The sequence below is a fragment of the Pelodiscus sinensis genome, chromosome 1, assembly GCF_052426305.1.
Source record: "Pelodiscus sinensis isolate ZL-2025 chromosome 1, ASM5242630v1, whole genome shotgun sequence".
NCBI lineage: Eukaryota > Metazoa > Chordata > Testudines > Trionychidae > Pelodiscus > Pelodiscus sinensis.
The window spans coordinates 160,277,767-160,299,170 of NC_143052.1; the positions used below are offsets into that span (position 1 = coordinate 160,277,767).

At 39.9% G+C, this 21,404-nt stretch overlaps 2 protein-coding genes across 3 annotated transcripts in view; one reads left to right on the forward strand and one right to left on the reverse strand.

The window, feature by feature from the left end:
* The first annotated feature begins 630 nt into the window (after positions 1-630).
* Positions 631-20,938, forward strand: TRAT1 (T cell receptor associated transmembrane adaptor 1). The gene is made up of 6 exons (XM_006116847.5): positions 631-868; positions 7,591-7,707; positions 9,900-9,936; positions 11,441-11,502; positions 13,304-13,368; positions 14,564-20,938. The coding sequence occupies exons 2-6, from the start codon at positions 7,593-7,595 to the stop codon at positions 14,834-14,836; spliced, it is 552 nt and encodes a 183-aa protein (XP_006116909.1). The 5' UTR covers positions 631-868; positions 7,591-7,592; the 3' UTR covers positions 14,837-20,938.
* HJURP (Holliday junction recognition protein) overlaps positions 20,739-21,404 on the reverse strand; it is a 42,202-nt gene continuing 41,536 nt past the window's right edge. Inside the window, exon 13 of one of the 2 annotated variants that reach the window (XM_075908304.2) lies at positions 20,739-21,382. In XM_075908304.2, coding sequence (XP_075764419.1) covers positions 21,256-21,382 — 127 coding nt within the window. In that variant the 3' untranslated portion in view covers positions 20,739-21,255. The remainder of the gene's footprint in view (positions 21,383-21,404) is intronic. The other variant, XM_075908300.2, reaches the window with a different exon arrangement.

Here is a 21,404-nt window from a genome sequence, read left to right on the forward strand (position 1 = left end):
TGGATGAACCTAGATTAGGATATGATCCCATAATGCCTTAAAAATGTATTGTCTTCTAATGCATGAGGTTAGAAAACAAGCATAAATTTCACTTAGTGATTTCTACAATAAGCCTATGAATTCTGATTGAACTACAGTATTAGAAAGACATCGAAACTGGATTTAAAGACTTCAGGTAAGAAGGAACACAGCATAAATAAAATATTCCAATGGTTAATATCCCTCACTTAAAGCGTAGCAACTTACTTGCTGTGTGGAGCCATCAGCAGGCCTGAATTGCACACTGCTATATCATTCATACACACCAGTTTTTCCACACAAAAAAAATGAAGACAATTTGAATCTGGCTTCTCAAGGACATTTATTAACATGTCTCTCCACAGTGTACACGACTGTGCTACTATCGTACTGTTCAAGCACCTCAATACACTTGAGCATCCATCCGCATTGTTTCTTACTCAAGCATATAAGCAATGCCATTGAATTTAATAGAACTATTTACGAAAGTACGGCAGGAGTAGATGCATCAGGCTCATCATGAGAGAGCTCAGTTTCATGCTTTTTTTGTGGCAGGACAGGTGGATAATACCAGAACACAAATTCAAATGCTCACACATGTATGTTTTCACTTCTTTGAGGAAAACAATACAGGAAATAGGCAATTTGATATCGAGGTTATAAGAGCCGCCTCCACCACATTTCCTGTTCGTGAGTGTGCAAGGAACAGATGTCAAGACTTCAGATCGAACAGAAGTCTTTAGGTACTTACTCAAATAGCCAGGCCAAAGCAAAACAGCACATCAGCATCTGCCAACATTTTAAACCAAATTTTGTTTGAGATAAGGGAGCGGTCTTGCTACAAAAACAGGTATGTTTCTTCTTTCTTATCTCTCATTTCTGGTTGTAATGTACAAAAAAAAAAAGTGTGTTTCAATAGCTTACAAACCCCCTGAGTGTGTTGCTTAGAGACTCAAAGGTTGAATATTAATACTAATGAGTCATCGTCATAAACCTTTGTTAATCTCCAGCTAAGTGGGCCAAAGTGCATGAAGATTTGTTGAAGAAACATTGGTATCATTTTTAGGCTTAAAATATTTGCCTTCACAGAGGGATCTAATTTTGCTGTGTGCTTTTTGCCCCTTCTGAAGTATGAGGTTTATATCTTAAAAAGCAATTAGCCATGCTCTAATTAACTACAGTTTAAGGACTCCTTTCCAGGGAATCTATCCTGTCTTTAAAGTTCATGGCCATGGAAGCTTTATTAGTGTTAATTTAACATTCATCAGTCACTTAATGGATTTTTTGGGTAAGGGTCATTACTACAGAACATCACCTCACTGTTTAATTGGAAAGAATATTTTCTTTTCACAGACAAAGCCAAAATTTACTTTGCACAGAGAAGCAGAAGGGCCAATGGAAGCAACAAAATCCAGAGCTTTTTACCCTTCAAATCACCCCTTAAAATCTGGATCATATTATTAGCGACCAAAAAAGTGATTCTATACATTTCCCTATGATACCAGGTGTTTGTGCATGTTGCGAATCTAGTTCCAAGTGGACAGAGGTCTCCATGGGGAATCCTTCATTAGAAGGGATATTAGTTAGTCTGTTCAGTTCTTGTAACTGGGACTGCTATGAAGGAAGAATGAACTGTCTGATCCTGTTTAGAGATATCATCTTGTCAGGTACATACAAGCAATGCGGCAGAGCATGTTTCTGCAGCAGCCCAAGTTATAGCTATCCAGAGACTAAATAAATGATTTCCTGTGAAAGGTGGAGAACTGACCAATACCCAATACATTCTGTAAAAGCTTTGTTGTGTTTCTCCTTTTTCAGATTATATCAGAGCTGATGAGCAGGAGTTCAGACAGTAGATTTTTTAAAAAATTGTAATTCTAGTGAAGTGGACTCTGCAAACAGGACAAGATATGCAGAAGGTGCCCAACAAGTGGAATCTGAAAAGGGAAAAAAGCAATTGCATTGCCAGAAAAATATTTTAAAATAATTGTAAACATGTTGTTAGTACTATGATAGTACCATTGATGCACAACACACTAAAACCAAGGACAGACTCTGCCCTGAAGATCAATAGCCCTTTCGGTAAAAACAACCCCCCCAAAAAACTCCATACAGGCATTATCTGAATTGTTGAAATTCATATGCTAAATGGACCAGAAGGAAGTGTATGTTACATTTAATCTTACCTCTCAATTTGACCCTTTGTTTGCAAACCAGTGACCCCTTGGCTGAGGGAAACAGTAGAGTAGCACAAGTGACGGCATAAATTAAGGAGCGATCCAAATGCAAAATGTTTCATATACAACCATGTAATGTATAAATATAAGGTGTAAATATTGAAACCAGAATTCCTGGTTCTTATTTGTTTTATGAAGCTCTTTGGGTCACTTTGTGATTCTCTTCCACACATACAGAGGAGCATGTTGTTCCAAAAACAGCCCAATTGAATTTGATAAGATTTGTACCTCAAGCAAGCTACTTCTGAGAGCAAACACACATTAAGGGCTAGATTCTAATATGTTTGTCAGAGTCTGAAAATGATCCTAGAAGCCCTTGATGAAATTGCAGATTTATTACAGTCAAACCATGGTTATTATTCCTACAGGCCTTCTTTGACCTGAGGCATTTTTTAGAAAACAAAACAAAAACCTCCATCGTTTCCATCTTTTGTCTTGTTTTTAAAGGGGGTTCAGCTTGATTACACTTATTTACATATAGATGGAGAGAATGCCAGCAAATGTGGTGATAAAAATCTTTAAAAAACAATCTCTCACCTACCCAAAATGTACTTTTTTTGCGATATATAACAGTAGAGGATGTCTCTAATTTTAATTTTCATCCACATCAGTCTACAGTCCAATTCAAATGATGATGAAATCACAAATATTATGACATTTCTTTCCATTTCTTTCACTTTTTGACCTCAGTATTTGGGGGGGGGGGGGTTTGGACATGTTTTGCACAGCAAGTCAATTTTGCAGACTACACTTGCTAGCACACAGAGAGAATTTCAATTATTGTAATTCTTTTGTTAACAGAGATATTTGTGTTTCCCTACCACTGTCACCAAATTTGTATATATTGAAATAATTCACTTTGAATGGTAAATATCTGCAAGAGTCTATTGCAAGCATGTGGGCAATGAAGGAACAGATAAGCAAGAGAAGGGGAATGTATCTATAAAATTAGGGATGTGAAAATGCAAGATTTTGACCATTTTCTGTTTAGACAGTGAGACTGGCTGGAAATGTACATTTAAAAAGGATACAAGACACTGAGAGGCACTCCTAGGACTTTATGGATACCTTAAGGCTCATTGTTCACAAAATATAAAAAGAAAATTGGCTGACAAGAGATCAAATATATGTTCACTTATGTAAGAGATTAAAGATTCAGAACAGAAATGTCATGTATGTGTATTTATATTTCCAGCTTAAATAAAAAGCCAACCAAAGAATGTTTGATTGAGGACTATAGAGAATAATTTTAAAAGTCTAAATTTTAAAAAGTCATCTCCTGAGGAAAAAGTACAATTGGGTGTGTTCCCCCCACCCTTAAGTATTTTTTATGCAGTTAAAAAAGGACTTGCAAATTGTGGGATTTGGGGTTATTTATTGTCTGGTTATCTTTTTACATAAGCAGTTCTGATCTCCTGTTTTTGCTAGGGGATTCTAAAGACGTAGGAGGCTTGCAACAGCTTGAAATGCCAAGGAAGTCAAACCTCATGAACTGGGAGAAATGAGTTTTACTTAGTGTTAAATATTGGTTTATTATTAATGCCACATTAAATCAAATGCCCCTCCCCCAAAAACAACCCTGCTGGGAGAACAGCTCGTTTTCAGGGTTTGATAACCTCTGTCTCCTCAGCGAGGGGCTGAGAACACTTAGTCCCCACCTCAGATTTTTCTTTCTGCTCCAGCAAAGCCAGCGAGAATTAAAAATCCCCAACATTCTGAAATGAAAGAGCAAGCTGGATTTTTTGTTAGTTTTTAATTTCAGGCCTTTTCTTTAGAAAGGGGCACCATCTCAGCCTTTTTATTGGGGGGGAAGCCATCTTAAACTCACTCCAAATCTTTCCAGTGAAGGGCAAAGTGACATTTTTAAGCTATCAGTTTCTATTAGAGCTCCTTATATTTTCCTCCCTCTCAGGCTCCACCATTTCCTTTCTCCCCACTTCCTGGCAATCAAATGGAAGTGGAGAAAATGAAAAAAAAAAAAAAAAGCATAATGAAATGTTGGGAGGGGAAGAAGGGCAATAAGTATCTTCAGAAAAAGCGAGATGACAACAGGAATAATGATGGCTTGGGGATTAAGATACTGGACTGCAACCCAGATATTCAGCATTCATTTCCTAGCTCTGCCACAAGTCATCTTATGTGACCCTACGCAAGTTCAGGGGAGATTTTCAGGAGACCCAACGCCCATTGTGTTCCTTGGAAGCCTTAATTCCCTTGTCCTCATTTCTTCCTATGGAAGGAAGGGAGGTCTGAAGTCCAAGTTCATTTATACCTATTACTGGCTTTAAGGTCATCGGCGTTCAGAAAGCATAGCAAAGGAAGGCCTAGAAATATCTTAGGCAGGCAAAACTGTCATCCCAGGAAATTGAGGCCCAAAGCATGTGTCAGACACACTGCAGAGTAACAGGAGAACTCTCACACGTGACAACTGTGATCTGACTGCATCAGTGTGTCTGATGGGAGAAGGAAATAGAATAGGGCCACTTGAAATCAGCGCTGTACTTTTGAAGGAAGTGCATTTTCTTGATTTAAATGCAGGGAGGTTCCACAACCCATGTGAAGGAATGCTAGAATGAGAGAGCGAGAGAGAGAGATGGAATCAGAGGGAACAATGTGGTCATTGTGCTCAAAATATTCCACACAGTGTTGACTAAGTAACAACTTAGCCCCATGTGCTGGCAAAGCTCTGTGCCCGTGTGAAGACCCATTGATTTCCCTGAGTCCCAGGGAAAAAAAAAATCACAGGTTTCCCCTATGCCTGTTTCCTTGTACTATCAGGACCTTAATCGAGAGAGTTACCTGAAGTCTAGGTATCAAGCTAATTAGAAGGACCCGTGGCTGTCAATGAAGAAGTCATGTCAGCTAGTGGTTTCAGCAAAGGGCTGGGAAGCAGAGCATTCTAAAAGTGGCTATGCCATACTGTTTTAAGGAGGTCACCAGGACTGATTTAGACTTGCTGGGCCCATGGTCAAAGCCCAAGCCACATTGCCTGGGACTGAAACCAGAGGACTTCAGCCCTGGGCAGCAGGTTACACGCCCCTTATCTAAGGCTAAAATGCTTTGGCTCACCCACATGGGACAGCAAGGCTCAGGTTTTCCTGGGGTCATGTAGTAACTTTTGTTGTGAGATGAGGCTTATGTTGCTATGCAGTTTGAGAACTTAGCACCCTGGATACCCAGATATCCAAGGGGAAGCTTCAAAGGATTTAAAAAATAAATAGAGAGAGAGAGAGAGAGAGAGAGAAATGGAATTTGGATCGATTGAATTGAAATGGAAAACGTTTCCAAAGGAGAAGAGGGCATGGGATAGAAGGGCACCAAGCTGCCTCAATGCTTCCTTATCCCATTATATGCACAATTAGCACTGGTTGGCTCTTACTTAGGCTTCCTTTGAAGCTAGTGCTGTTAAGATCTGCCCCAGAAACCCTTTGGATGTCTGTAGACCCCAAGGTGCTCATTTTTTTATAGTTCTGAGTCTTTAGCTTCTCTGCCCATTCCTACTGCCAGGTTAGAACGCTAGTCAGGAGAAGATGACAGTTTTTGCTAGGGGAAGAGGGAACAACAGGATCTATATATTTTTCCACAGGAAAGGAGATGTGGAGAGGGTGCAGAAAATATGAAGATGCAAGACTGGCCAATAAATCCTAGTGGCTCCTTTGGGGGAAAAAAAGGTCCCAAAATAGACCCCCAAAAAATCACGAAATCATTATGCCTCTTTAAGGACAACTCCCAGTGAAGCCAACAGCAACTCTGCCTCCAGCTTCCTGTAGTCAGCCCCTGGTCAGTTTCAGTGGCAGCAGCTGAATCTGGAGCCAGTTCCGACTTACATACAAATTCAACTTAAGAACAAACCTATAGTCCCTATCTTGTACGTAAACCGGGGACTGCCTGTATAGAGAATAAAGGCTTGACTACCCAGGGAGTTATTCCAGAATACCTATTCCCTATTAGCTCTGGCTACGTCTACACTGGCCCCTCTTCCGGAAGGGGCATGTAAATTTCAGCAGTCGTCGTAGGGAAATCCGCGGGGGATTTAAATATCCCCCGCGGCATTTAAATAAAAATGTCCGCCGCTTTTTTCCGGCTTTTAAAAAAGCCGGAAAAGAGCGTCTAGACTGGCCCCGATCCTCCGGAAAAAGTGCCCTTTTCCGGAGGCTCTTATTCTTACTTTGAAGTAAGAATAAGAGCCTCCGGAAAAGGGCACTTTTTCCGGAGGATCGGGGCCAGTCTAGACGCTCTTTTCCGGCTTTTTTAAAAGCCGGAAAAAAGCGGCGGACATTTTTATTTAAATGCCGCGGGGGATATTTAAATCCCCCGCGGATTTCCCTACGACGACTGCTGAAATTTACATGCCCCTTCCGGAAGAGGGGCCAGTGTAGACGTAGCCTCTGTGTGTGAATGCTCATATTCCAGAGTTAGTTTAAACTAATTTGGAATAAGGCACTCATTCTGGAATAAGAGTGCCCACACATGGAGTTAATTAAGAATGCTTAATTGGCTTTCAATTCACTCTGTACTTTTTTTCCAGTTTCATTTTCATGTCTGGACAAGCTTTTAATCAGTATTTGGCTCACCAATCCATGTCACAGAAAAGCTAGCAGTTTCTAAAAGCAAAAAAAAAATCTTTTGCATTTATGTGGTAGAAGAGCTTGTCTATGTTCCTAGTACCTTGGCTATCATATTGATAGCCACATTTTGGTTTGACCAAGAATGGGCTTAAGTTTCATCACTATGGGTACATCTACACTTGCACCCTAGTTCAAACTAGGGATGCAAATGTAGGCGACCGAAATTGCTAATGAAGCGGGGATTTAAATATCCCACGCTTCATTAGCATGATCTTGCCGGCGCGTTACTCCAATCAACAGCTGTTCCGAAAATGAAAGTGTGCACCGGGATGCATTAGTTCGAACCAAACCCCTCGGTTCGAACTAACATTACTCCTCATTTCTAACTATTGCATCCCAGCGTGCACTTTCATTTTCGGAACTGCTGTTGATCGGAGTAACGTGCCGGCAAGATCATGCTAATGAAGCGCGGGATATTTAAATCCCCGCATCATTAGCAATTTTGGTCACCTACATTTGTATCTCTAGTTTGAACTAGGGTGCAAGTGTAGACGTACCCTATGAGTAGTTTATCAACACTAGTTTCCTACTTTCTGGCATCCAAACAGTCCCACTACTGTTTAGTTGGGTTACATGTCAGTGGCAGTGCCTACAATAAAAAATGAAATCAACTGAAGTGTATGGGACGGGGGGGACGGGGGGGGGGGGGAGAAGGGAGTACAACCATTAGATAACACATAATATGCAGGATTTGTTTTCTCTTACAGAAATGGAGACAGTTTTTTGCCACTTCTCAATCTGGGGACTTCTAGCCTTTGTGATTATGGCTCTGGTTGTTTCACTAATCATAAATATTTCATACTGCATAGCAAACAAGCAAAAAGGTAAGAAATGACGTGTGTGCAAGAGATCGTGAGAGCATTTGAGAGACGACAAACAAATTCAACACCACTGGGAATTTTCCAGCAAGCAGGATGAATCGTTTAAAATGAATCTTTTTCTAAGCATTTATTTTAGTACTAATGCATTTTTAACTTGCAAGGCACTGATGCCTGATGTCACATGGTACAGCAATTAAAAACAAAAGCTTTCAAAACATCAGTATGACTCAATGATTAAAAACTCCCTAGAAGCAATCCTCCTACCCGTTCTTCCCAAATGAGCCAGCCAGACGTGAGCAAGGGACAGAATTTAATTCAGATAATTTTCTCAACATTTTTCATGTAGACAATTCCCTCCCCACCCCCATCTGCAATTTTTCATTGCATGAACTTTAGATATGACAGCTCTTTAAATACACATTAATATAAGCTATGAATTGAAGTGGCAATATTTTCTTCCCCCTGAATTCAGGAATGCATATTTAAATTTCAGATTTCATCCAAATTCTTCCTCTCCTTCCCTACATTAGGAATTCAGCTCTGCTCACAAGTGCGTGAGGGAGCACATGCACCAAGGTATCTATCAAGCCCTTCTATTACTCACAAAGTGACGGCTTATTTTGCTTCATGAGTGTTTGTTCATGATTATTGGTCTGGTCTATACACAGCCTTTACATGGGTATAATTATTTTTTATTGGGGGCAAGTTTTTTAACATGGAAACAATTGTATCAGTACAACTATTAGCATGGATGCAGTCACAACAGCATAAAGACATCTCATACTGTTATAGCTTATTCCCCATCCTATGTGAGATTAAGCCATATTGATATAATCACCTCTATAGTGATAAAACTGTGTCTCTGCCTAAGAGGGAGTTATTTCACTGTTACTATACCTGTGCACAGGTATACAAATTGTGCATAGAGAAGGCCTGCATATACAACTGTTACTTGCAATGCACAATGATAACTGTTCAGCTGAGAGAAGCTAAGGAGACACCAACTGAGCCACAAATATTTTTATGATGAAAATGAAATTTACAGAACTAAGCAGGGAAGCAAGGAGATGGATTCTGTGCGCATCACATCATCCACCAGATTCTGAGAGAGGCAAGATTTGTAGGCCAGAAAAGAGAGCCAGAAACGCCTGAATTCTAAACCCAGCTCCAACAATTAACCTTGAGGCTACATCTACACTGCACATTGATTTTGCAGTAAGTTATTCCAGAATAGTTATTCTGAAATTGCTTATTTCAAAATAGCATGTCTACTCTACAGGGAAGTCTCAAAATTAATCTGAGGCAGGCTTCCCTAACATAGATGTGCTATTTTGTTTTAGAGCCCCAGGAGGCACTAGAGAGGAATAACTTAGAATGGCCCTGGTGAGGTGCTATTTCGAAATAGTAGAAGTGGAGTGTCTACACAGCCTCTATTCTGAAATAGTTATTCTTCACAGAATGAGGTTTACAAAAGTTGGAATAAGCCTCCCATTATTTTGAAATTATTTCAAAATGATGCTATTGTTGTGTAGACACTCGCTTAGTTATTTTGGAATGACAGCTGTTATTCCGAATAATAACTTTGCTGCGTAGACACATCCTTTGTGGCCTGGGACACTCTGCTTCACTTTAACTGTGTAACATTAGATAGCCCCCTAACTAGAACAGCAGTAATAATTTTTGTAAAACCTAATGAAGAGGAAAAGGCAGTAGGCCGCCAAGAGTACTGCTCACTCACACAGGATTCTTTCCTTGTTTCTTTATTCTACCACAGCCTGTTTATTTCTACTTGTACTGGTACATCATACGTTTATGCTGTAAATTATTGGGGAGTAGTGACTGTCTTTCTATGGTGGGTATTTATAGTACTTAGCAAAACGGGGACTTAGAGAGGGGTTTGTAAGAATTAGTGCAGTACAGAGATTGCAGAATATTAATGAACCATGTTAGTCACAATTTAAGTCTAGATTCTCATGACGAATTTTTTTTTTAAAATATCCTCAAATAATCTGCATCTCACACTAACAGCACGAACAGTGCTACGGAGCCTTTCTTAGACTTACATAATGTTGCTCTCCACAAGTCACATGATACAATTTTGTTAAACCTGTAACGACAGCAAATGAATTGTGTGACCGTTGAACAATTCCATATTTTCTTTTTGCTTAAGCTACTTGTTTTAAAATATTTTCCAGGTTACACATACAGAGATTATCCAGAATATAGTCCAAGGTATGTTGAAGATAAAGTATGTCTAGTTTTTTAAAAAGGGTTAAAATAGAGTTACATTAATTATGGCTGAATTTGAAGGAATGGACCAAAGGAAATATGAAGGGTCTTGTTTGATCTACACAGAAATGTTTTTATAGCTAAAGGTGTCCATAAGGAAAGCATACCACACTGACTTTTTTAAATCATTTTAGGGAATTCATTTAGTAGTATGAGAAGAATAATAGAGCTAAGCAGGGTATTTATTTTTACATGGCCTCAGTGAGAGATGAGCCCTCCAAATTCATGGCTAACCGCTCTGATTAATTACCACATTATAATATCTCAATATTAAGAACGAAAGAAAGAACGAACAAACGGCAGTCAGACAAGCTCTGGATGATCCAACCTCATGTTTTTCAGAAAACAGATACTTCAAAGCCCTTCACCTCAAAACAAAACCCTCGTTCGTTAATACAAAAAAGCTAAACCCCCAACAATACTTTCCTGTTTACGTATCTGATGTTAGTATGTAGACAGCCATATCTGCCCGAATACTATACACCACAACTTTATTCACTCTGAGCAGATCCAGAAGAAGATGCACAGCTAAGCATGAATCATACAAAACATCTTTCAGCACACAATAGCCTGCAAGCACAATTCCCATATTTTGGGGGGCACACACAATTTTAACACTTCTAGACTTTAAATTACACGCTCATTTGACTACAGTATGTTATTATGCACCAGGACTTGGAGGATTCCGATATTTCCCAATGTCAACTGGGGACTGCGAGTACCACTGATATATTTTCCCCTTCTTCAGATCTGCTTTTTTCCTCTACGCTTTCATCACCTTCAGATTGTAGAGCTTTGAAGGTCAGAAAATATTTTTATCGCCAGGCATGGTCCCGCCCACACTCTGCTCCCAGAACTCCTACTATAGGTCTACTGGGGGAGGAGTGTTACTGCCTCCAGCACCTGCCCTTCCCATGGTTCCAGGGCCAGGGAGGTTGGAGCTGTGTGCCACCCCACTTCTTTGTGGTACTGGTGGGCTGGGCTAGGGACTTGCCTCCCCCAGCCTTACCATCAGTCACCGTCAATGACAAAATATATCAAACATATTAAGTTCAGGTTAACCACAAGTATGTTCTTATAATTAAAGTCCTGGAAAAGGACTCAGGAAATCTGGGATCATTTCTGTCCTGGCACCTCAGACTCCTTGCACCACTCTGGACAAGTCTCTGCAGTGCCCAGTTCCCCAACTAAATACAATATGGGTCTTCCACTGTTCACCTGTCTTACAATGTCTCCTATGGCACCTACTGTTTTTTCTTAATATTTACCTATGTAGGTCTATATGTGAAAGTGCTCAGCGCAATGGGCTTCTAATCTTGATTAGGGCCTCCAGACACCACTGCCATTTAAATTTAAAACAAAAAGGGTCAGATTCAATGTGCACAGCCTAAGATATTTCAATGCACACTACAGAGAGAATTTAAGTTAATTCTCATTCCCCTTACAGCTATGATGATGATTATACTGAAGAATGTCCAGTTTATGGCAACCTCAATCAGGAGATTTTAGGTAAGATCTCTTAAGAATGACTTAAAATAGACATATAATAAAGAGCCAGAATGATTAACATGCTTTATGAATTAGGAATGTTAAATTTCAATTAACTAATCAAATAGTTGATGGGCTTTCCATTGACTATTTGATTAGTCGATAAAGACTAGTGCGTTTCACCTTTGAAATATACAAGAGCTCTAGTGGGGATATTTCAAAGTTGAAACGCTGCGTGGAGCCCAATGCCAGCGGGAAGTTCCCGGATGACCCCAGGCTTCATGAGGGCGCTTCCTTTTTGAAATGTACAAGAGCCCTAGCATTTCCAAGTTGGAACACTGCCACCCATGGAGCTGGAGGTGGAGGGGGATCTGGCTTTTAAGCCGGCTCTTGCCCCCCAGTATCCTTACCTCTTCCCCCCGCCCCCCTCCCCCCAGTCTCTTTGTGATGGAGGCAACAGGGGGAAGGAGGGAAGGGAGAAGCAATTAGTCGACTAGCTTTTGCTTATCGGATAGTTGATTAGTCGCTTGCGTCCCTATTATGAATGTCTCCTAATGAATTTCCACAGAACTGTTTGTTGATAAATCGGATATGTGCTTGTTCCAGTTACAGAGGAGAGAAGCAGTGAAACTTCAGTTGCTCATTTTAAAACCCAAATGTGTTAATTCCTACAACATTAACCTAGATCTTGGGACTGCTGTGACAACAGATTGACTAGCACACTGAATATATTTTACTCCCCAGCCATTAAGATATTGGCATGAAGAGAGCTATTTAAAATCTCTCAGAAGCGTACAAGGGCTAGTCTAAATGCTGAGTTGCACCAGTTTAACTGAAGGTACAATGTTAAACCGGTACAGCAAGCTGCGTGGACACTTAGGGTACGTCTAGACTATAGGGTTTTGTCGACAGAAGTTTTGTCGACAGATACTGTTGACAAAGCTTCTCTCGACAAAGAGCGTCTAGACTACATCCAGTTCTGTCGACAAAGCAAGCCGCTTTGTCGACATAACAGTGTGGACGCAAAGGACAGTGTAGATGCAATAAAGCCTTCCATCGACAGAACTCTGTCAACAAAAGGCGTTATTCCTCATAAAATGAGGTTTACATACGTCGACAAAACTGCTGAGTTTTGTCGACGTTATGTCGACATAACTCAAAGGCAGTGTGGACGCAGGTATAGCTTTGTCGACAAAAGTCCACTTTTGTCGACAAAACCCTGTAGTCTAGACACACCCTTACTGAAGGTCCAAGTAGGCTTATTTTGTTTGCAAAAATCTAACTTGAATCCGTGCAAATTTGTGATCATGCCCTCTGCCTCAAAACTCTATGAGGAAAAGAAACATCTATTTAGGAGGGCATAAAATGAGGCACGAAGAAAAAAAACAGCAACTTGTCTCATGTTCATAGAAAGTTAGTGGCACAGCAAAGACTAGGATCTAGTCATTCTGCTCCCCAGTAATGATAACCTAGACTCAGGATATTTCTCTTACTCAAATACTGTCTCTGCTCAGCTATATTTAGCATGAGACACCTGACAAATCACATCAAGCACCATCAAATCTGTCAGTGTTTACCAAATTGTAAGGCTTTTGCTGATCAACTAATCCACTGTCCCATAATCTGGTGCTAGAAATACAAATGCTACCATGCATTTCCTAGCTTTTTTATTTCCTGGAAGCTTGGAAGGAGTCAGGGAGGGACTATAACGTAGAACCTGAACTTCCATTAATATAGGCGTGGAGTGTCTAATCTATAATACAGTGTCTAATCACAGACAGCATCTTCTAACCACTATGAAATCTTTTTCATTTCTAATAAGCTCTAGATGAGTGTTGCTATGAACAAATGAAGGCCCGTCCTCGGAGGTTCGCTAATGAAGTAAAGGTACTCTTATTTATATTCTTGCTCTCAGACTTCTGCATTAAGGAAGGCACTTTGCCACAGAGCTCCTCACATGTATCCAATAGCAGAATACAGCCCAAGACTTCTGTTTCCTCCTCACACAAATGGGCATACCAGTTCAGAAGAGCTCTTAAGTGTGTACACAGATCTTTTGCTCTAGGGCCTTAATTGAGGTTTGGAAGCAGATAAGTACCAGCCAAGTGTGTCAGTTGCATCAAATCTGTCAATTCACTCATTCCTCAGATCAATGATTACATGTTGAAGGCATTTTAGTATTATTACTACCACCAATGTTTTGTAATGTGCTCAGCCTTGCAGCATTGAGATACTGTATTAAAAACTGAAATAGCAGGATTTTTGGTTATTATGGTAAATTAAGCAATGGCCAGATAAGTTAAAAATAAGTTACTAACAAGTTGCAAGTGAAAAACATGGTAATCATGAATGCATTAGGGATATAGATCTATTTGATTCTCTAACATGCACAGTACAAGAGAAATACGATCAAAACATAAGACCCAGAGTCAATACCACATCCCGTGGCCACACCATACATCTCCCCTGCACGTCTCCCTTACCTCCCATACACACAGCTGGGCATTATGCAGGATTATGCAAACCTTGAAAAAAACATTTAATGAGTTATCTGTTCATTAAATACCATGAACAGGGGGATGGGGAATAGGGATGGAAAGCCATCCAGTGATATCACTGAATTAAAAAAGTTTGGGGCTACCTTATTGTAGTGGTTACCAAAGTGGGGTTGGGTTCCCACACCCCTGGGTGTGAAACATGAGCTATGCAGGGGGCTGTCCTTAAGCCAGGCTGGAACAGAAAAGCATTCAGGAATTTTTGCAGCGTGGAAGATGCCATTTTGTTCTCTACAGGTCATCCTCCACATAGCATGATCTCACACACAAAGTGAAAGGTCACATTGTCAAATGTGTTCCAGTAGCACCAGAAATGAAGGGTGGGGTACAGGACATTTAGTCATATGGTGACGGGGGCTTTGGCAGAAAATAGTTTGAGATCCACCAACTTACACAATACATCAGTGCAACTTCTCACAAAAATGCTGTGCTGAAGAGTCTGGTGGGTTGCCTTAAGGAAGTGAAAGTCTTAAAGGTGTAGTAATTAACAAAAGTATTGAACTGAATACACGTGATTTTCCTCTTAGGTGGAGACTGAAACTCAGATGTGTTATGCCTCCCTTGATCACAGCATCAAGGAAAAACACAGAAAGCCTAGGAAAAAGAAAGCTCCTTTAGAAGTGAATGAAGAAGAGATGCCATCTAAAACCAACACCCTGGCTTCCCAAACCAGCATTTATCTCAACAGTGACCAGCTGGCTGCTGAAAATCAACCAACAGAGGAAGCCATTCATGATGACCCCATCAGACTATTTGGCTTGATTCATACAACATCTAAAGAGGACCCCTGCCTCAACTGACTGTTTGCACAAGATCAAGTAGATCTTTCATCTGTTTATGTTGAGGGGAAAGACTGAATAAATAGTATCCTTAATTTGAGATAAATGCTTGGTAAATGAAACGCTGATCGATGACAAACAGGTAAGTGATGCATTCAAATTGTCTGCTGAATGTAACTGCAGACAGTTTAGGTCAGTAGACAGCAGGACGTTAGACACAGATGGCTAATTTTAAAGCAGCTCAAAGAAGAGTTTACCACCTTCATAGTCTTCTACTTTGCAAAGGAGTTACAGGAGCAGCGTACCTCCTAGAATCTGACCTCAAATTAACAGTCATTCTGTACTGGCTGACTTACTCCTTCACTTGTCCATGGATCCCACTTTAAGGGATTTGAAATGGGCCACTCTGTCACCTGTAGAAAGCTAGCATATTTTACCCATTCTTCGTTGTTTCACGAGTAGTTTGGGAAACCATCACAGGCACTTTAAGACTGGCATATTGAAAAGTTTGCTTGATTTTATAGTTAAAACTTGTTCTGCTGTTCAATATTTAGTACTTTCCTACTGTGACCTGCAGTACTATTTAAGGTTAATTAGAGAATAATGTAACTGCTTCCATTCATGTAATGAGTGCTTTGAATACCCAGCAAATTTAATGATATCATTATATACTTTTAGCTTCCTATGGTGAACAGTACTAGATTCTATCTCAACCAATAACATTTTCTCTGTCTGTATTCAGTCTGTAAAGAAAGTGGCAAATGACCTGTGGAAAATAAGCCTCTCGAGGAGGGCAGAATGATTTTTAGTGGGTTTTACATTGTCATTTCAATAACTGTTTTAGGAAGATTGGGGACTGAAAAGGCTTTTCCTGTCCCTAAACAATTCAGTAACTATATGCATGTGTCTTGCTTAGAACTTGCAGCACCATTTTAGCTTGAAAGCTCTTGGGTGGCAAAGATTGGTCTCGTTTTATGTATGGCATATTGTGGGTGCTAAATAGTAATAGCAGCAAACAATGATACACCACTGCTATAATACTGATGTCGCCTATGAGTGCCAGGAAAAGGAATAGCTTTTCCCCATATGAAAAGCATTATGGGCTCTAGGGTCCAAGGAGAACTGAGAACTTGATTGCCCACAGACCCATGTAAAAGCAACACCCAAATGGCTTGCTCTCCTGGAAACTATTTCATTCTAAATGAGATGTAGGCAACTAATGTTAGAGGCAGAAATAAGATGTTAGTAAGGAATCAATAGAAATTACACAAAACATATGAAAACACTTATCCAAGCTAGCACTCCTCCCCTCCCTCCCAAAAGAGGTAAACTTGAACCTAAACACAGGGACATCAGAAATGCTGTCTTAATCTGGTCATGTTTGAAAGTGTTACGGTCTAGTTACCATTGTAGAGGGAGATTGAAATCAAAGTTAAGACTGAGCTGTATATTAGCAAGCTCTTGGCCCCACAAGCCAAAAATGTTTTCAACAGCATCTCTGGTGAAATGTAAGATATAAGTAATCTAAATAAACTGACAGTGAACAGAGCTAGTATCACAACTTTCAAAGTGATAAAAGCAAGGCTTATCAAACTAATTAAGCAACCAAACAGCCCATTGGACAAGTATTAATAGGGAAAAAGCCAAGGAATATGTTATCAGTTAATACAGGTGGCTTCAACATTTGTCTAAATAAAGATTGGTCAAGGTCTGTTACTTCCTGTTTTTCTCAAAAGACACACTTACTCCACAGTACTCCTTGCTAGCTCTGCAGAGGCCCACCTGAGTTTCCTTTTAATTTAGTCTCTTATAAGCCCACAGAAGCCAAATATCAAGAACATTTGCCCTCATGGGGTCCAGTTTATTAAGATCTGCAGAAAGTCTTCTAAAGAAAACTCAGACTTACAATCTCTTCACACCACTTTCAGCTGTGACCAGTTCCTCTTCTATGCATGTGTTTCCCCTAGAGATCCAGTGCTCTTCAGCTCCCAGCAAGGCAGTGTTTGTGATTAACTACTAACAATCTGCAGCTGTCTAGCTCTGGTGCCTTTCCTTAAGCACAATTGGGCAGCAGGTAATCCCTAATCCCTTTCAAAGGTGTCAGTTACATTGTGACACACTTCTTGTGCTATAACCAAAAAAGCAGTCATGTTGCACTTTAAAGACTAACAAGATGGTCAGTTAGCTTTCGTGGGGCAGACCCACTTCTTCAGATCATATTCTGAAAGTGAATTGGCATGGACTGGATCTTTGGCTTCCCTCTCTCATACTGAAAAATCCCATCTCTGATTATAAAGGTTCAGAGAAGATTACAAAGGCACAATTCCACAAGCACTTCATGCCCATTCAAGTCAATGGGATTTAAGTACTTGCTTCACTTTGAATACATCCTTAAATTCTGTGGAATTGTCAGCCTTCACTGAGTTCAGTAGACCATGAACAGTTTACACAAACATAGGGCTTCTAATTTATTTATTTATTTATTACTGGTGGGAGAAACAAATGGAATTTATCAAGAGATCCACTCCTGCATTTGGCTTGCCTTCTCTAGCTGATCACTACAAAGGTTAATTTATCTAGTTTTCATCCCAGCCTCTATTTTAGGATAAACAAACAATCACCTTGTCAATTATTTCCTGAGACATTTCTACTATTGCTGTGTGAGAGATTTTTTTTTCTAGTCCAGCTGCAAAGATGAAGCATATTGCTCTTGCTCTTTGCCCTCATGTTCACTTTTAATCTGGAGTAAACCTGTTGTGTTTAGGCATTACATTTTTTGAAAACTATAACCTGGTTCAGCAATAGCCTTTTTTGGGGGAAGGGAATAGTTGGTTTTAGAGGATTGCTGAATGCCTCCTGAAAACAACCTTGAACATTCTTCCATGCTCTTCAGGCAACATATCACCTAGTGGACATGATGTAACGTTTGGTGCTATTGATTAAACTTTTATTGTAAAAAAACAATTACTGTGAAATATACATGTACATTTCTTAGGATAATGCAGATGTTTATTCTGAACACTATTTAAATATTTTCTTACTATATTAATAACAAAAAAAGTAATGATACAAGAGTATAATCTAAAGCCACCTTCATCGTATCAGAAGTAGTTTTTTTTATATTTATTCACTATTTTACATTAGAAAAAAAAGTCAAAATAGAAACCAACAAGAGGAAAAAAGAACAAAGCCAAAGTGAATGGGGAAAGTTAACTCCAATGACAGATGGCAGACCAGACAGAAAAGGTACTGCGTAGACAAGAAAATGTTATGTTATCACATCAGTTTTTCAACAGTCTCACTTAGCACTTCAGTAGGGCTTCTTGACTACATCACCATTTCCTAGATAGTGAAAAACAAAGGACAACAAAATTGGAGGAATTTGTGTGTGCACGTGCACTACTCTCAGCATTTCTTAATAGAGAAACATCATTCACTTACAGAAATTATCAGATACAGGATCAAACAAATTCCTCTTGAGGTTTTTCCTGGACTACTTCTCTAGAATTTTCCAATCAGTTGGGGAAATGGTTTGGAATCTGACTACTTAAAACTCAATCTGATCGCTTTTCACTGAATAATTTTTGCTGTATCTTAACCAAGTAAGAATTCCACAATACTCCTAGGCAGGAATGGACCTCATCTTTTGTCGCTAATATTGCGAATATTACCCTAGAAGAGCCAGGACCTGCTAATTAACATTCAAATATACTTTAAAGATGTTCTGGGACAGTGAAAACAAGAGTAGATTATGCACGCAACTATTTTGAGAACGGAGAGTATTTGGGAGATCAGTCAGGGGTGTTAGGAGAGCCATAGAACCAAACTGTATGTAATGGCATCCACTTCAAGTGAAGTGGTGCAGCAGGGAAGAATTATATAGTGAGTAGGGAAGAATTTTAATTCAGATGAGTCATTGGAAAGAACACATCACCTACTAGTCATGTGTGTTTGATACAGGAAAGAAGACAAGCCAACAAAACTATATACAAAAAATAATTGTTTATTGTTCATAAAGATAAACAATCCCCCCCCCCACAAAACCAACCCAGTGAAAGGAATCTTATAACTAACTGATTTATACTCTTTTGCTACATCCTCCAGGATAAGCAAACAAAAGAGAATGTCCAAGATTGTGATGAAGTACTTCTGATTATATACACAAAAGCCTTTACTACTACTAGGTTTAGCAACAACCTAGCAACACTTTTAAAAAAAATATATTCAGGTATTTTTCCTGGCTATAGCTTTATTAATTTTCCCAATAAAATTATCTTAGTTGTCTGGTTTCTCAAAGAACAGATGAGAAGTCTCATCTTAAGCCTTGTCTATACTTACCCAGAGAGACACACTTCGGAGATTGCTCTTCTGAGGTTCAATTTAGTGTGTTTAGCAAGGACCTGCACAGCAACACAGCTCAGGGCTCTGTGCAGGGAGCTGACTGACTGAGCAGAGCTGATTAATCACCTGGAAAGCTGTGCTGCTGCGCAGCTTAGAGGGAGCACTGTTTCCAGGTACTAAGTCACATGCATAGGCAACACTTGATTGTACTTCCCGAGGGATGCAATAATGGCCAGTTAGAGTTATTGTGGACACACAGGGTATGTGCACGTGACCTAATGGGCACCAGACATCGTAAAACAATTCTTCTAACTTTTAGGAAACAGCAAACCTCTCAGGACCAGTTGGGAAAAGGAAGAATGTTCCAGTGGACTGAGAGAGCTATAAAAGTGGCTTCATACTCGTAACAGTTATACTAAAGGTTGAACCTCTCTGATCCGGCAACATCCATGAGTATTTCTCAACCTTTTTATCAAGTACTCCTTTAAAAAAAAAATTATAAGTACCCCCAGTATTTACAGTTTTCAGACAAAATTTTTTTCTCCCATTGCAACACATTTGTTTAAACAACTTAATTGTAACTGGGCAGGCAATGAAATTTGTATGTGTAAAAAATGAAAAATAATAAAGCATTGTAAGACTTAAAACAAAAATTCAGTTTTCTCCAAATTTCAGTTGTTTTGACGTACCCCCCCCCCCCCAAACTTCTGTCGAGTACCCCTAAGGTAGTCGTACCACTGGTTGAGAAACACTGATCTAGCCCATGGATCAGAGAGCCACGAGGGTCAGTTGGGAGTGGCAGAGGCCCAGAGCCTGGCCAGCAGCCAGGAGCAGTGCTGTAGTCCAGCTAGGAGTCGGAAATGGAGCCAGTGGTCCAGCTGGAGAGCTGGCAGCAGAGCTTGTCCCACAGCCAGGGGCAGGGAGTCAGGCCAGGGCCTGCAGTGGAGGCCAGTGGCCAGGTCGGCAGTGGGATCTTGGGCTCGAGGGAAGCCTGATTGGGAGGCTGGAGGCCCAGAGGCGCCAGAATTGACCATCCCTGGTCCAGCAAACTCCCTCATTTGGGACCAGTCAGGTCCCGAGGGTGCCAGATCAGGGAGGTATAACCTGTAGCAATTACATTAGAACAGTCTTACTGCAAAGAAAGGAAGGGAAAGTGCAGTCATAAAAACCAGACAGACCCCCCAATGTAATGATTACCTGAGGTGTGTCTGAACAGCTAAAAAGATTGAGCTGGAATGGGAGCTAGGCCAGACGTACACCAACTGAAGTGATGTGCTCTGTCAATCTCAGAAAGCATTTGTCTTTGAAGTACTAAACATGGGGCAGGCAAGCAAATTTTTCAGAACACACACCAGTATCAAGATTGAACAGCTGGAAAATATATTCTACTTTCCCCAAGAATAAGAGCCTGAATGTCTTCTGGTGCCTCTGATCACATATTTAATGGCTTCATTGACATGTCATTTTTTCCTGTGCTTTACGGTATGTACTACATTCCACTATGATGAAACTGTCATTTGTAAAACTGGGAACAATGACATTGCAATACCAAGTTAATATTTGCTTTACTAAATATAAAAATTTATTGAGCAATTAAGAATTATGCTGAAGTAAATTTCAAATATGATAGTACGGTCACATTGCACTACATTTGGACCTTACAAAACAGTGTATTCAGGAGCCCAATAATGTGAATATATAAAGCAGGGAGAGCTAGAAATACTGATGGAATACAAAGCCTATGTACATTAATATTAGCATATTAAAATCCGTGTGTATACACAAACAGAAAAATTGAAAATCACAAGAATAGATTATGACAAACACTATTAAATGTACAAGTTAAGCAAATAGCCTGAAGAAAGAACCTTGATTCCCTCCAGTGGGCTTCTGGACCCAAATGTTTGGCTCCTCATCAAGGAAAGTGCCCTACTTGCCATGGCTGATGGTGATCTCCAAGGACTTATTTTGGATGAGAAACATGGTACATGCCAGGATTAGTTATGTATTAGAGCACTATTCTTCAGCAGCCTTCCCACCAAGAAATGCAATTTTAGATTGCAAAGATTAATTAAAATGTCTTTGGTGCCTTTGCAAATTTATAAAATAATATTTTCTCTGTAGCCTTCCACCAATGCTCCTTGTGTATCTTTGGCAATGAAGTCTTCCAAAAGAATACCTGAGCTTCTCTCTCTCCCGTCATTGTAACTGAGTTTTCTGGATACCCTGGAAAAGAATTTTAGATCAT

Bases quoted from the DNA above. Each gene is read 5' to 3' on its own strand.
- TRAT1 (XM_006116847.5), top strand. From the start codon at position 7,593: ATGGAGACAGTTTTTTGCCACTTCTCAATCTGGGGACTTCTAGCCTTT. The intron at 7,708-9,899 runs GTAAGAAATGAC...AATATTTTCCAG, and splicing joins CATAGCAAACAAGCAAAAAG to GTTACACATACAGAGATTAT. The intron at 9,937-11,440 runs GTATGTTGAAGA...TTCCCCTTACAG, and splicing joins TATCCAGAATATAGTCCAAG to CTATGATGATGATTATACTG.